The 16838-nt window shown below is 43.0% G+C and overlaps 1 protein-coding gene across 5 annotated transcripts in view; it reads left to right on the forward strand.

Annotated features, from left to right (window-relative positions):
• Positions 1-2757: 2757 nt before the first annotated feature.
• Positions 2758-16838, forward strand: part of LOC111960720 (neurofibromin) — a 104949-nt gene continuing 90868 nt past the window's right edge. For 2 of the 5 annotated variants that reach the window (XM_023982906.3, XM_023982907.2), the window contains exons 1-3: positions 2761-3344; positions 12600-12743; positions 16034-16117. In XM_023982906.3, coding sequence (XP_023838674.1) covers positions 3285-3344; positions 12600-12743; positions 16034-16117 — 288 coding nt within the window. In that variant the 5' untranslated portion in view covers positions 2761-3284. Of the gene's footprint in view, positions 3345-12599; positions 12744-16033; positions 16118-16838 lie in introns of all 5 variants that reach the window. The other 3 variants (XM_023982909.2, XM_023982910.2, XM_023982908.2) reach the window with 2 other exon arrangements.

Below are 16838 nucleotides of genomic sequence, written 5' to 3' on the forward strand. Positions count from 1 at the left end.
AATACACAACTAGGGATTATGTTCACAAGTCTGACTGGCCTTTAGCCATGTTTTTTGTGCGAAAGTGTGATAGGTGGTGTAGTTGTGTGTGTCTGATGGCAGTATATTCCAAACATGGGAAGCTCTCACAGAGAAACAGATTGACTAAAGGTGCTTTTCTTTAAGTGAACTATACAGTCACCTATCATGGCAGACCTTGTAGATCTGCTGCCATATGTTTGGGTTTTCTGTTGAACAAAAGTACTGAGTGGAGGGGGAGCCAGGCCATTTAGGATCTTGAATACAAGACATGCATCAGTGTATTGCACAATAATTTTCCAACTCAGGGGCTCATGCTTTCTGAGGATGTAACAGTGATGATGGCTATTGGGCTTCCTATCAAGCACTTTGAGAGCCTGTTTGTAGACAGACTGAATGGGTTTTAATGTTGTACAGCAAGCTTGGGCTCAACTAGTCAAGCAGTATGTTAAGTGGGGGAGTATCATAGATTTGAAGTACAGTTTTGCTACCTCTGTATTCAAACAATTTTGTATAAATCGGAAATGAGCGAGGTTGAATTTGGTTATTTGAGTTACCTTTTATACCTGCTTTTTAAAAGAGAGGTTGGAATCAAGAATGATGCCAAGGTACTTAAAATCAGATACCACCTGGAGCTTCTCCCCTGACACATAGACATCTGGCTCAGCAGCATCAGTTGCCCTCTTTGTGAAGAACATGCAGACAGTTTTTTTCACATTGAGATGCGAACATGAGTCACTGAGCCACTTTGCAACCTGTACCAATACAGTAGTGAGTTCTTGTGCAGCTTGTTGTTTGCTCTTTGCATGCACATATATCAATGTATCATCTGCATACATTTGAACTTCAGACCCACTACAGACAGAAGGCAGATCATTAATGTACAGGCTGAACAGGAGGGGCCCCAGCACTGACCCTTGGGGCACACCCACATCATAGCTGAGAGTGGGCGACAACTCATTGCTCACTCTGACACGCTGAGTTCTGCCTTCAAGGTATGATTTCATCCATCCCAAGGCACCGGGGGAAAAGTTGAACTTGGACAATTTTGTGATGAGAACCTCATGGTTAACAGTATCAAAAGCCTTCCTTTGGTCCAGAAACACAGCTCCAACAAAGCTCCCTTTGTCCATCTTGGATTTCACATTTTCCAGAAGAAAGCAGTTGGCCGTTTCTGTGGAGTGTTTTGCTCTGAAGCCAAACTGCATGGAGTGTAATGTGAAGGGGCTGTTGTTGAGGTGGGCAATCAGTTGCTCTGTTACACACTTTTCAACAACCTTCGATACCACAGGTAGTATACTAATGGGCCTGTAGTTACTCATGTCAGCAGGGTCACCCGATTTAAAGATGTGGTTATTATTGCCGACTTCCAGACCCTTGGAAACACCCCCTGACCAATAGATATGTTGGTGACCTTAGTAATGGGGCCAATGAGTGACTCTTTGCAGTTTAAAAAAAAGGTAGAGTCCAGCCCAAACACATATTTGGCTTTAGAGCTCTTTAGTGAGCTAATCACCATGTTCACTTCTGGGGGGGATCTGGGGACCCATGCCAAATCTTTTCAGTCTCCTGAGGGGGAAAAGGTGTTGTTGTGCCCTCTTCACAACAGTCTTGGTGTGTTTGGACCATGATAGTTRGTTGGTGATGTGGACACCAAGGAACACCTGCCCTGAATGACGGGTCGCCAATGTCTATAGGCCTATCCAAGCCATTCAAACGGTCTTCAAAGCAGGCTTAATACAGCGATTTCCCCTAATACAGTAATATTTGCAAGGAATTGATGGCCTTTGTCTTCATTTGTGTTCCCCAGTAAACACATTTGATTAGAAAATACATGGTAGTCTATTATGCAGTAATAATCACATTGTATGCAAAACAGAGTAATGTTGTCCTGAATACAGTGTAGAACATGCCAACACACACACACATACACACACACACACCCTGGCATTAGTGTGATTAATGGAACACAAACACATATCACTTCAGATATGTCCCACAACCAACATTCAACCATATATCAATGATTCACTGTAAAATAAATGTCCTGTAAAATAAACCACACTTAATTTACAACAAATAAAATAATAAATGATGCCGGAAACTCAGTGAGAAGGGAATGAACTGGTTAAACTTCTCAAGAGAAACACTCAAATTTCAATTTGTTGTGGATACCCTGCATTTACATTTTCTGTATGCTAGTGTGACCTTTGACCTGTAGATGGTAGTAAAGGTATACTTTTGCTGCAGATACACTTCTACAGCACAAACCTTTCTGGACAAGTAGCCTTCACATTTGTCCCTAGCATGTGTGTGTGTATTTGAGGCAAAAAAACACTGAATATTGCATTACACTTTTATGATACAGATTCATTCCTCATTCTGTAGCACTGCACAGCTATAGTTTTTTCAAATGCCAAATGCACCTGCAGCATGTTACTGGCTAGGCTTATCTGAGTGACTCGTGTCGTGAGAAGAGAACCAGAATTCAAACAAAAACTCCGAGATTTAATTTTATAATATTGTTAGATCTTTTAAGTAACATATTGTAACGACCCTGCCTGGGTTTATAAGCGCGGAAATCGACTGTGCCGGAGGAGCATGCTTTTGCGGCACAGTCGATAGCGCGCCGAACTTCGTGCTATAAGGTCGAAGGTTCGAGACCTGCTCCCTGCTGTTTCATTATATTGGTGTCAGAAGTGGGATCGGACCTTGCATAGAGTCGCAAGCTAGCGCGAGGACGCGCTCTTTGAAAGGAGGGAGTAGTGTAACGACCCTGGGTTTATAAGCGCGGAAATCGACTCTGCCGCACGAGCATGCTTTTGCGGCACAGTCGATAGCTCGCCGGACTTCGGGCTAGAAGATCGAGGGTTCGAGACCTGCTCCCTGCTGTTTCATTACAATATGGTAGCATACACGTTCCACATGGTAGCAAATCAAGCTTGCTAGTTATATGTTACAACGTTACATTATATTGCCTTGCCAATGTTTGTGTGAATCATATTCTCGCCTACCTTCCACATCAACAAGCGACGCACGCGCATCTTTGCTCAGCTATCTCCTGTCCCTATCGGTTTCACTGGGAAGACTTCCGGTTGTGTGTCATGGCGGCATGGTAAAGCTTGCTCAAAGGGAAAAATAACCAACCCGTACTGTCTTTTTTAGACAACGGTTTGGGGATTTATTTTGGGCTTAACATCGCCACGAACGTCCACATTCGTATTGGGAACTGCAAGGACTCATTAGCGGTCTCCATCCGCTCGGCCATGGCGGCACATAAACCAGTGGAATGGGTTCAGGCCGTGATAAATAGATTCGACGAGCAGGTAATAAAGTGTTTATGAGTTGGAAGTGGGAGTAATGTTAGATAGCTGCAACCAGTTAATCTTTTGTAGATGGCTTGTGTCTGTAGCTAACTTATTTCTGCAATCGCAAAGTGCATGCTATCCTGCTTTCTTGTTGTGTACAGTAGGTAGGTTGGTACTAGTATATAGACAAAGTAACGTTAATAAACGTTACGACACATTTTTATCTGTGGTTTAGATTGTGTAACAAAGGTGCAAGTTACTTTTATTTAGCAAGCTAACTAGTTAGCTACCCATGTAACTAGCTAGCTAGCCAACTAAACATGCATTTTCATGTTACATAGATTTTTGGTGTCGGTATAGCTAGGACTGTTAATAGAGGTTGCACACAACGGCTAATATTGACTAATTCTGCCAGACAATTTGGGGAAAAGATGTCACTACCAGCTAACTACTCATAAAGTTAGCTAACTGTAAACAAATGAGGTGTGACATTCACTGATTTAAAATAAAATTATTAAAATTCAGTACTCTAGCAGTGGCACCTTGTTTACTAGTTTTATTTGGTTTGAGTCAACTGAATGGACATATGCCTCCCTCCCTGTTATGTCACATGCAGCGAAAAAAAACGAAGAACACACGCTCCTTGCATGCTGTCAGCCAACAGTCATGTTACCGAATGTGTGTTTGCAACCTGGCCATGTTTCTGCTCTGAGGTAAAGGCCTCAATACTAAGATAAAAAAGCGTTATGGATCTACTAATTGGCAGACATACYTTTTTGTATAATACCTACTTCTATAATTACTACATCCTTAAAGTAATATATTAGTACTGCGAGTTTCATAATCAAACACAGATTTGAGTGTGCTTATGTGCTTGTGGTCACCACAGCAGCAGTCTACAAGGCTCGCCCAAAAACCACAGATTGTTGGTGACATTGACAAGTCAAGCAACTGTGATTGTTTTAAGTAGATATTGCTAGATTCTGGCAAATAAAGGAACATTCCTAAAACTACCTTTTGGTATTTGTTTCATTAGTCCATTGTTGACATAGTCCCAAAATGTTTTGCTTGTCAGCAATCAAGTTCTCAAGCTAGACTATATATACAAAAGTATGTGGCCAACCCTTTCAAATTAGCCATACCCGTTGCTGACAGGTGTATAGAATCGAGCACACAGCCATGCAATCTCCATAGACAAACATTGGCAGTAGAATGTCCTTACTGAAGAGCTCAGTGACGTTCAACGTGGCACCGTCATAGGATGCCATCTTTACAACAAGTCAGTTTGTCAAATTTCTGCCCTGCTAAAGCTGCCCCGGTCAACTGTAAGTGCTGCTATTGTTTAGTGGAGATGTCTAGGAACAACAATGGCTCAGCCGCGAAGTGGTAGGCCACACAAGCTCAGAGAACGGGAAGCAGGTGTCTACATACATTTGGTCATGTAGTGTATGTAACTTTCAATATACAGCATATGCTAATGTACAGAACTGCTACAGTATCCCTTTAAGGGTGCCAAAGATTCCTCTAATGAACTTGAGATTTAAGCTGTGTGAATCATTGGGTCAGGTAGTCTAGCCAGTCCATCAATCATTTTTACACTGTCTGTTGTCCCTAACTGTTTCTCATCAGGAGTCATTATCAGTCACCATGTATCATATTGTAAGGTTGTAAACTTTCCAACAAGTCAGCTGGAGTATTTTATGTTGCTTGAGAGCTGGTATGTCTGTAGAGCAGCTCTGGGTTTCAATTTCATCCATTGGAAACTGGGCTTTGTCTCTTTTGGTCATCAAAGACCCCTGCCAAAGGGACTGAAAGAGATGGTTCTGTTGGGATGGTCCTTGCAAGCATGCTGCAGTGCAAGCAATGCTGCCAGAAATTCTTCACTTAAGACTCATTTGAGTGAAAGCTCTAATACAAATAAACTTAAAGGGTTAGGCCTAGTTTAGGGCTACCGGAGTTTGCACTATGCAATGGTTTGGATTTAGCCTAAACTTGCTTTAAGTCCCATCGCGCACTGTCAACTGCTCTCAACTCCAGTACAACTTCAGGTATAAGACTCTGTCTCATACCTCCCTTTATTTGCCTTTTTGAAAGGGAATATCAGCACTTTGTGTTCAGTTTGGGTAGGTTCTGGGCCTCTGGTTTCAGAGGCTACAGAGGGACTGTAGCACAGAGGGGTATTGTACCCAGACTTAGCGGCTCTGCTCGGCTTATTACAGTTTGATGAAAATATAATAAGGGATTAAAACCACCTTGTGTTAAGACCATTTAGAGGCCTCTAAGTCAGGGGTACTCGAGTACTATTTGAGAAGGTCCGGTCACACACATTTCCAAGGTGTCAAAGGTCTGGATGGATAATATAATTTATTGGCGTAGTAACAAACCCCCACCTCGCAACCCCAAACTGTTCACACCCCTCTTGTTGGCATTGAGAGAATGTTTCAGTTTCGAAGTCAATTGCCCACAATTCTACACATTTTGCATGTGGCAGAGATTTTTGCTCCTGTTTTTAAAGCTAATTTCCTGGAATTCTATGCATTCTTCCATGTCTTGCGTGTTTATATGATACCAGGGGTTGAAGCCTGACCAAGTAAAAAAATACAATAAATATACAGTGCAGCCTTATCATAAAATTGATTAAATAAAACATTTTCCTTGGCAATCTACACAAACTATTCCATAATGACAAAGCGAAAACAGTTAAAACATTTTTTTTAAAGCAAATTTATAAAAATAAAAAAAACGGATACCGTATTTACTTAAGTATTCAGGCACTTTGCTATGAGACTCGAAATTGAGCTCAGGTGCATCCTGTTTTCATTGAGTATCCTTGTTGTTTCTACAACTTGATTGGAGTCCATCTGTGGTACATTCAATTGATTGAGCATGATTTGGAAAAGCACACATCTGTGTATATAAATTCCCACAGTTGACAGTGCATGTCAGAGCAAAAACCAAGCCTTGAGGTTGAAGGAATTGTCCGTAGAGCTCCGAGACAGGATTGTGTCAAGACACAGATCTGGGGGAAGGGTACAAAAAATATCTGCAGCATTGAAGGTCCCCAAGAACACAGTGGCCTCCATCATTCTTAAATGGAAGAAGTTTGGAACCACCAAGACTCTTCCTATATCTGGCTGCCCGGCCAACTGAGAAATTGTCTGAGAAGGGCCTTGGTCCGGTAGGTGACCAAGAACCCGATAGTCACTCTGACAGAGCTCCAGAGTTCCTCTGTGGAGATGGGAGAACTTTCCAGAAGGATAACCGTCTCTGCAGCACTCCACCAATCAGGCCTTTATGGTGGAGTGGCCAGACGGAAGCCACTCCTCAGTAAAAGGTACATGACAACCCGCTTGGAGTTTGCAAAAGGCACCTAAAGACTCTGACTGTGAGAAACAAGATACTCTGGTCTGATGAAACCAAGATTGAACTCTTTGGCCTGAATGCAAAGAGTCACGTCTGGAGGAAACCTGGCACCATCCCTACGGTGAAGCGTGGTGGCAGCATCATTCTGTGGGGATGTTTTTCAGTGGCAGGGACTGGGAGACTACTCAGGATCGAGAGAAAGATGAATGGAGCAAAGTACAGAGAGATCCTTGATGAAAACCTGCTCCAGAGCGCTCAGGACCTCCGACCGGGGCAACGGTTCACTTTCCAACAGGACAATGACCCTAAGCACACAGCCAAGACAATGCAGGAGTGGCTTCGGGACAAGTCTCTGAATGTCCTTGAGTGGCCCAGCCAGAGCCCGGACTTGAACCAAATCAAACATCTCTGGAGTGACCTGAAAATAGCTGTGAAGCAAAGCTCCCCATCCAACCTGACAGAGCTTGAGAGGATCTGCAGAGAAGAATGGGAGAAACTCCCCAAATACAGGTGTGCCATGCTTGTAGCGTCATACCCAAAACACTCGAGGCTGTAGTTGCTGCCAAAGGTGCTTCAACAAAGTACTGAGGAAAGGGTCTGAATACTTATGTCAATGTGATATTTCCGTTTAAAAATAAATATATAAATTAGCAAAAGGTAAAACTTTTTTATTATGTGGTATTGTGTGTAGATTGAGGGGGGAAAAACAATTACAGCCTTTTTCTAAAATTGATGTAACAAAATGTGGAGGAAGTCAAGGGGTCTGAATACACACTATATATATTTTGACCCCGTTCTGGGTCCGTACCCGGTCCGCCAGTTGATGATGGGGGCTGTAAGTCATAGGATTGTATGTGTTGGCTTTATGAGGGGAAGTTCATGCTCAGAATCAGATTTTCTGTGTGAACCTTGCTTATTTTGTCCGGAAACATTGAAAGGGTTGTGAACATTGAACAGTACGTCTAAATCACAGTTGTATGCAACTTCAGATTCCTAAGTTGTCTTGGTTGTTATACATGTCAAAAAACTCCCCCAGAGAGGTTGGTGGATGCCAATGTGATGTACTAGTAGATTCATGAGAAAGAAGTACCTCAACCTAGTAGTATTTGTCCTCACAGCCCAGAATTGCCATATTTCCTGTCACGACCTCTGATACCTCCTGCGCCTCGACCTGTTGCTTTGGCCTGTTTATTTTTTTATTTGTATTTTGTTCATAGGTGTTTGTGTCAACACCTTCTGCTAGCTAGCTAGCTCAGTTGCAATGTAGCCCGCTTCGCTTGGAATAGCGAACAAACATTTCCAGTGCTTTAGAAGCTGAGTGTATTACGCTCTTGTCCGGGACAATGTTGACAATCTGGAGTTCCATTGCGGCAATTGTTTGCTAGCGAGGATTACAGGAATGAAGTTGCTATTCTTAGCAAGCAAATCAAGGGAGGGACTGTGAGATGTTCTGAGCAGATTGACATAAGGAATGGCTTTACTGCACTGGTTCCTTGATCTGACAGGTCCAGACATCCCACAGCAGGCAGTGCCCCATCTCCGGTAACCAAAGGCATACGTTATCCTGCTTCTCGTGGGCCCTTGAAAGGTTCAACGAATTGTGTAAGGGGTAGGAATGGGCGGATTTCTCCATTCCCTTCTCCGGCCGTTGTATTGGGAACTTCAATGGTGAGAAATGTCTCAGTCCTTGGAGCAAAAACTTTGCTATCCAGGAGCATGAGTACTGGACATCAATAAGCTGCTCCCAAACAATTTAAACCAGCATCAGGAAATTGAGTCTCATAGTTAATGTGGGATTCAATGACATTGTAAAGGGCAGCTCAGAACAGCTTTTAAAGAACTGATTGGGTCAGCAAGCACCCTTTAATATCTGGCCCTCCCTAAATCGTGGCTTTGAACGTTTCAGGAGACTTTTAGCCCTCCATAACTGACTACGAGACTTGCAGCTCTGGGTGTAAAATGTTTTGAACAATTTTGATTACCTTCTGGAAGCAAAGCTAATTTTATAAGGAGGATGGGATCCACCCAAATCATTTGGATTCCTGGATCCTTTCAGAGCATTATAAGGCAGCATTGAGACAATTACTTATCATTGACCCAAGCACAGCTCAGTTAATCCCTAACATTGAGATGTCATAATGGTTCAGCAAATGTACATTATCCCAGGGGTGTTGGAAGACCCAATGTAAGTAACCTAATTGATTTCCCTCTTACTGCCCTGAATGCCTCTGCTGATCCCACATCTATTGTATGCAGTAATCATGTGTCTATGAACCAGTTATACTGTTAGCACTGAGGCGGTGTACCCTAGTAGGAAGTCCACTGTGTGCAGCTCACCCTGCACTAATATAAATAACATGAGTATGTTTACTTCTGCAAAGCTAGCCGGTAAAGCAATGAAAACAATCAAGCATCCCAGAAAAGTGCAAAAAATAGCCAACGTTAACATATGTAGCTTCAGAAACAAGGTTCATGAAATCAATAATTTGCTAATAACAGATGACAATCTCTGAAACTCACTTAGGTAATGCCTTTAATTCAATTTATAGTAACACTGTTAACAAGGCATGTCATATAGGCTGTAGTTTTGTCGCACCTGAATTACTAAATAGAGCCATGGCAACATGGAACTCTAATCCACATCAGTTAACTGATGCAAGCAGTAGAATCGAATAAAAGAAATACAGCTATAAATGCACCTCATGGAACAGCGGGGAATGTGAAGAGACACATACAGGTACAGACACGCACGCTAGCACACACTCTACACACGTACATTGTAATATTGTTGTGTAATGGTATCATACATTTTGTGTTGTGGATAACAATTGGTAAGACAGACAAACATTGTCTTATTATATGGTGTCCCTTCCATGAATGAATGTATGGTGTTCTAAGAGAAAGGCCCTTGTATTCGCATGAAGATCATTGAGTCAAATGTTTTATGTTACACAAATTATACATAATTCATCTTAATGTGAATGTTCTAAACTTCCCATCGAGGGACAATAACCGTTCTCTTTTCATGAAAAATAGGCCTCACTTTAATTACATTTCTTCTCGTGGCCCTGTCCTCTCATCCAATGTTCCTCTCCTTTCCCCTGTTTACCCCGATCATGTAATCCGCACACAGTGCATTGGTGTGTACGTATACAATGTTAATCAGCTCTGCCAAAGTGCACATAAGGGAAGAGATGGCTCCATGACCTTTTAGAAATTCCAATCCGGGCCTGTGAAACAAAGTGCTTACTGTCTGTGGTCCCGGACGGACCGGAGCTGAACTGGATGTGAAAGATATGAAGCAGGGATGGTCCTGTGTGGACAGTGTGCACTCCAGTTCAGACTCCTGATTTATTTTCTTACCCCCTGTCTTGGGACTTTAATTTCCAGGCCCAGGTTTCTCCCTGAGTGGCCCCAGTTGTAGAGTGGATCCCGATAGTAAGCAGTCATAGGTCTGTTGCTTAAGGCTCATTAACACTCCAGGCCTGATGTGCTCTGCATACGCACTAGCCAGCCACACCTCTAGGCAAGCTTAAAGGGGCTCCTCCTGCCCACAAGGTCTGGCCCAGCTGTGGATGTGATGTCTGTGTTCACACAGATGTAGCCTGCATGTGTACAGCTGTGGGTGTACACCAGAGTTGTGGCAGGGCGAGGTTCTTGATAGCACAGGGCTTCATTGTTCTGACTGCAGGACGTCTGTTCCTTGCCCTTCGTCAGGTGTCGTAGGCGTCCTCATAGCACGAGAGGTGTGGCATAACACTTCTTGTGTGAAATGTTTAATGTAGATATGTCTAGTGTGGATAGGTTTAGTGTGGATGTGTAGACATGTGTAAACACAGGATAAGAAGGTGAAACCATGGCTTCATGTAATTCTATTAGGCTTGCTCAAACCTGCTGCATATAGTGCATTTGGAAAGTATTCAGATCCCTTGACTTCAGCAATCTACACACAATACCCCATAATGACGACGTGAAAACAGGTTTTTAGATTTTTTGCAAATGTATTAAAACAACGCACTTTTAACCCCTTTTCTCTCCCCAATTTCGTGACATCCAATTGGTAGTTAGTCTTGCCCCGTAGTTGCAACTCCCGTGCGGACTCGGCAGAGGCAAAGGTCAAGAGCCATGCATCCTCCGAAACACGACCCTCGCCAAGCTGCATTGCTACTTGACACACTGCTCGCTTAACCCAGAAGCCAGCCGCACCAAGATGTCGGAGGAAACATATTACAACTGGTGACCGAAGCCAGCGTGCATGCACCGGCCGCCACAAGGAGTCTTAGAGCGCGATGGGACAAGGACATCCCAGCCGGCCAAACCCTCCCCTAACCCGGACGACTTTGGGCCAATTGTGCACCGCCTCAAAGGTCTCCCGGTCGCTGCCGGCTGCAACACAGCCGGGGACCAAACCCGGATCTGTAGTGACGCCTCTAGCACTGCGATACAGTGCCTTAGACCGCAGGCGCTACTCGGGAGGCCGTTAGAAATACCTTATTTACATAAGTATTCAGACTCTTTGCTATGAGCCTCGAAATTGAGCTCCGGTGCGTCCTGTTTCCATTGATCATCTTTGAGATGTTTCTACAACTTGATTGGAGTCCAGCTCTGTAAATTCAATTGATTGGACATGATTTGGAAAGGCACACATCTGTCTATATAAGGTCCCACAGTTGACAGTGCATGTCAGAGCAAAAACCACGCCYTGAGGMCGAAGGAATTGTCCGTAGAGCACAGATCTGGGGAAGGGTACCAAAAAATGTATTCAGCATTGAAGATCCCCAAGAAGACAGTGGCCTCCATCATTCTTAAATGGAAGAAGTTTGGAACCACCAAGACTCTTCCTATATCTGGCTGCCCGGCCAACTGAGAAATTGTCTCACCGGTAGGTGACCAAGAACCCGATAGTCACTCTGACAGAGCTCCAGAGTTCCTCTGTGGAGATGGTTGTCCTTCTGGATGTTTCTCCCATCTCTGCAGCACTCCACCAATCAGGCCTTTATGGTAATGGCCAGACAGAAGCCACTCCTCATTAAAAGGCACACGACAGCCCGCTTGGAGTTTGCCAAAAGGCACCTAAAGGACCCTCAGACCATGAGAAACAAGATTCTCTGGTTTGATGAAACCATGATTGACCTATTTGGCCTGAATGCCAAGCATCACATCTGGAAGAAACCTGGCACCATCCCTAAGGTGAAGCATGGTGGTGGCAGCATCCTGCTGTGGGGATATTTTTCAGGGACTGGGAAACTAGTCAGGATCGAGAGAAAGATGAATGGTGCTAAGTACAGAGAGATCCTTGATGAAAACTTGCTCCAGGGCGCTCAGGACCTCAGACTGGGGTGAAGGTTCACCTTCCAACAGGACAACAACCCTAAGCACACAGCCAAGACAACGCAGGAGTGGCTTCGGGACAAGTCTCTGAATGTCCTTGAGTGGCCCAGCCAAAGCACGGACTTGAACCAAATCAAACATCTCTAGAGAGACCTGAAAATAGTTGTTCAGCGACGCGCTCCATCCAACCTGACAGAGCTTGAGAGGATCTGCAGAGAATAATGGGAGAAACTCCCCAAATGCAGGTGTGCCATGCTTTTAGCATCATACCCAAGAAGACTCGAGGCTGTAATCGCTGCCAAAGGTGCTACAACAAAGTACTGAGGAAAGGGTCTGAATACTTATGTAAATGTAATTTCCATTCCTTAATTTTTAAAATAAAATTGCTAACATTTCTAAGAACCTGTAGATTTAGAAATAAACAATTTAATCCATCTTAGAATAAGACTAACGTAACAAAATGTGGGAAAATGTAGGGGTCTGAATACTTTCCGACAGCACTGTGTGGTCCACTGTCTAACGCGTTCACCCGTGGCTAGATTCTCTTGTGACTTTACAATTTTTCCCCCCTTCTCTTAGCTTCCCGTTAAAACAGGACATCAGAACAACCACACCAAAGTCAGCACAGAGCACAACAAGGAATGTCTCATCAACATCTCTAAGAACAAGTTCTCCCTCGTCATCAGTGGCCTCACGAACATACTAAAAAATGTGAACAACATGGTAAGTGGAGCTTTTAACTTAACACTTTTAGCTGTTTATTTGACTTTAGCATGAGTAATGGGGATCACTACATTGCACGTCATCAACCCTACTAGAGGTCGACCGAGTAATCGGCACGGCTGATTTAATTAGGGCCGATTTCAAGTTTTCATAACAATCGGTAATCGGCATTTTTGGACTGCGATTACATTTCAATCCACGAGGAGACTGCGTGGCAGGCTGACTACCTGTTACGCGAGTGCAGCAAGGAGKCAAGGTAAGGTGCTAGCTAGCATTAAACGTATCTTATAAAAAACAATCAATCTTAACATAATCACTAGTTAACTACACATGGTTGATGATATTACTAGTTAACTAGCTTGTCCTGCGTTTCATATAATCAATGCTATGCCTGTTAATTTGTCATCAGCCTACTTCGCCAAACGGGTGATGATTTAACAAAAGCGCATTTTCAAAAAACAGCACAATCGTTGCACAAATGTACCTAACCATAAACATCATTGCCTTTCTTAAAATCAATACACAAGTGTATTTTTAAAAACCTGCATATTTAGTTAAAATAAATTAATGTTAGCAGGCAATATTAACTAGGGAAATTGTGCCGCTTCTCTTGCATTCATTGCAAGCAGAGCCAGGGTATATGCAACAGTTTTGGCCGCCTGGCTTGTTGCGAACTGTGTGAAGACCATTTCTTCCTAACAAAGACCGTAAATAATTTGCCAGTATTTTACATAATTATGACATAACATTGAAGGTTGTACAATGTAACAGCAATATTTAGACTTAGGGATGCCTCCTGTTAGATAAAATACGTAACGGCTCCGTATTTCACTGAAAGAATAAACATTTTGTTTTCGAAATGATCGTTTCCGGATTTGACCATATTAATGACCTTAAGCTCGTATTTCTGTGTGTTATTCTAATTAATTCTAAGATTTGATAGAGCAGTCTGACTGAGCGGTGGTAGGCAACAGCAGGATCGTAAGCATTCATGCAAACAGCACTTTCCAGCGTTTGCCAGCAGCTCTTTGGATTGCTTGAAGCACAGCCCTGTTTATGACTTCAAGCCTATCAACTCCCGAGATTAGGCTGGCAATACTAAAGTACCTATTAGAACATCCAATATTCAAAGGTATATGAAATACAAATGGTATAGAGAGAAATAGTCCTATAATAACTACAACCTAAAACTTCTTACATGGGAATATTGAAGACTCATGTTAAAAGGAACCACCAGCTTTCATATGTTCTCATGTTCTGAGCAAGGAACTTAAACGTTAGCTTTTTTACATGGCACATATTGCACTTTTACTTTCTTCTCCAACACTTTGTTTTTGCATTATTTAAAACAAATTGAACATGTTTCATTATTTATTTGAGGCTAAATTGATTTTACTGATGTATTATATTAAGTTAAAATAAGTGTTCATTCAGTATTGTTGTAATTGTCATTATTACAAATATATATACAGTGGGAGAACAAGTATTTGATACACTGCCGATTTTGCAGGTTTTCCTACTTACAAAGCATGTAGAGGTCTGTCATTTTTATCATAGGTACACTTCAACTGTGAGAGACGGAATCTAAAACAAAAATCCAGAAAATCACATTGTATGATTTTTAAGTTAATTAATTTGCATTTTATTGCATGACATAAGTATTTGATCACCTACCAACCAGTAAGAATTCCGGCTCTCACAGACCTGTTAGTTTTTCTTTAAAAGCCCTCCTGTTCTCCACTCATTACCTGTATTAACTGCACCTGTTTGAACTCGTTACCTGTATAAAAGACACCTGTCCACACACTCAATCAAACAGACTCCAACCTCTCCACAATGGCCAAGACCAGAGAGCTGTGTAAGGACATCAGGGATAAATTGTAGACCTGTACAAGGCTGGGATGGGCTACAGGACAATAGCCAAGCAGCTTGGTGAGAAGGCAACAACTGTTGCACAATTATTAGAAAATGGAAGAAGTTCAAGATGACGGTCAATCACCCTCGGTCTGGGGCTCCATGCAAGATCTCACCTCGTGGGGCATCAATGATCATGAGGAATGTGAGGGATCAGCCCAGAACTACACGGCAGGACCTGGTCAATGACCTGAAGAGAGCTGGGACCACGTCTCAAAGAAAACCATTAGTAACACACTACGCCGTCATGGATTAAAATCCTGCAGCGCACACAAGGTCCCCCTGCTCAAGCCAGCGCATGTCCAGGCCCGTCTGAAGTTTGCCAATGACCATCTGGATGATCCAGAGGAGGAATGGGAGAAGGTTCATGTGGTCTGATGAGACAAAAATAGTGCTTTTTGGTCTAAACTCCACTCGCCGTGTTTTGGAGGAAGAAGAAGGATGAGTACAACCCCAAGAACACCATCCCAACCATGGAGGTGGAAACATCATTCTTTGGGGATGCTTTTCTGCAAAGGGGACAGGACGACTGCACCTATTGAGGGGAGGATGGATGGGGCCATGTATCGCGAGATCTTTGGCCAACAACCTCCTTCCCTCAGTAAGAGCATTGAAGATGGGTCGTGGCTGGGTCTTCCAGCATGACAACGACCCGAAACACACAGCCAGGGCAACTAAGGAGTGGCTCCGTAAGAAGCATCTCGAGGTCCTGAGTGGCTAGCCAGTCTCCAGACCTGAACCCAAAAGAAAATCTTTGGAGGGAGCTGAAAGTCCATATTGCCCAGCGACAGCCCCGAAACCTGAAGGATCTGGAGAAGGTCTGTATGGAGGAGTGGGCCAAAATCCCTGCTGCAGTGTGTGCAAACCTGGTCAAGAACTACAGGAAACGTATGATCTCTGTAATTGCAAACAAAGGTTTCTGTACCAAATATTAAGTTCTGCTTTTTTGATGTATCAAATACTTATGTCATGCAATAAAATGCAAATTAATTACTTAAAAAATCATACAATGTGATTTTCTGGATTTTTTTAGATTCCGTCTCTCACAGTTGAAGTGTACCTATGATAGAAATTACAGACCTCTACATGCTTTTTAAGTAGGAAACACTGCCGATTTTGCAGGTTATCAAATACTTGTTCTCCCCACTGTATATATAAACATTGACCGATTTTAATCGGTATCGGCTTTTCTTGGTCCTCCAATAATCGGCATCGTCGTTGAAAAATCGGTCGACCTCTAAACCCTACCTTCTAGTAGGCATGTATATTATGTGAAAACTCCAATTCGACTCAAGTGTAGGATGCACACAAAGGGCTGGAAGTGTTGTTTGCTGAATCACTGTGTCATCTGTGTCTGTAACCTCTCCTCCCTCCAGCGTATATTTGGGGAAGCTGCTGAGAAGAACCTCTACCTCTCCCAGCTAATTATCCTGGATACACTGGAGAAGTGCCTAGCATCGGTGAGGAAACCCCCATACAGTCTGCATCCATTGTATCCCTCCTTACATTACCTTTAGTTGGTCTGCTAACTTATCCCACTACAGTTGTTTGTGTATAAACCGTTCTCCATTTTAGTTTTTAGTCCTCCCAACTCAAACATTTTTCTGTTATTGAATATTATCAGTCAAGAGCACTGGCCTCAATATATTGGCTCTTCTTGCACCAATATTCTAAAACGCTATGGGTCTTCCATCACAACGTCAGCATTACATTGGTTGGCTGGATCTCTGTTCTGTCTCTCTGCTTTTTCCAGACAGACCTCTGTTAATACACTTAAACCCCTTCCTTCAGTCGTGCTTTCTCTCCACCTCTGAAATAGGTGCCTCTGCTCTGATCTGTTCTGCGACGGTTCAGCAGAAGATTACATTTGCAGATGTTTCCTTGACTTTTGTTAGTGCTTTCACTGCCTCCAATGGGGTTCCCGGAAGTTTCCTGTATAGGTTTTTCATTAGTGCATGTTGTCAGATGGAAGCCAGCTGCTCCCCTCATGGACGCTATGGAACTCGCGTTTTGAATTTGACATCTTACGTTTTAAGATTTAAGTATTGTAGTTGTCTCGTTTTGTGTTCGACTATTTCTTACATAAGGGTGAGCAACAGGTTTTGAATGCAGTTGTATGCAATCTGTCCTAGTATGAGGCTGCCAGTTTGACCCTACGAGTTTTGGAAATGAGCCAATGGG

The sequence above is a fragment of the Salvelinus sp. IW2-2015 genome, linkage group LG4p, assembly GCF_002910315.2.
Source record: "Salvelinus sp. IW2-2015 linkage group LG4p, ASM291031v2, whole genome shotgun sequence".
Lineage (NCBI taxonomy): Eukaryota > Metazoa > Chordata > Actinopteri > Salmoniformes > Salmonidae > Salvelinus > Salvelinus sp. IW2-2015.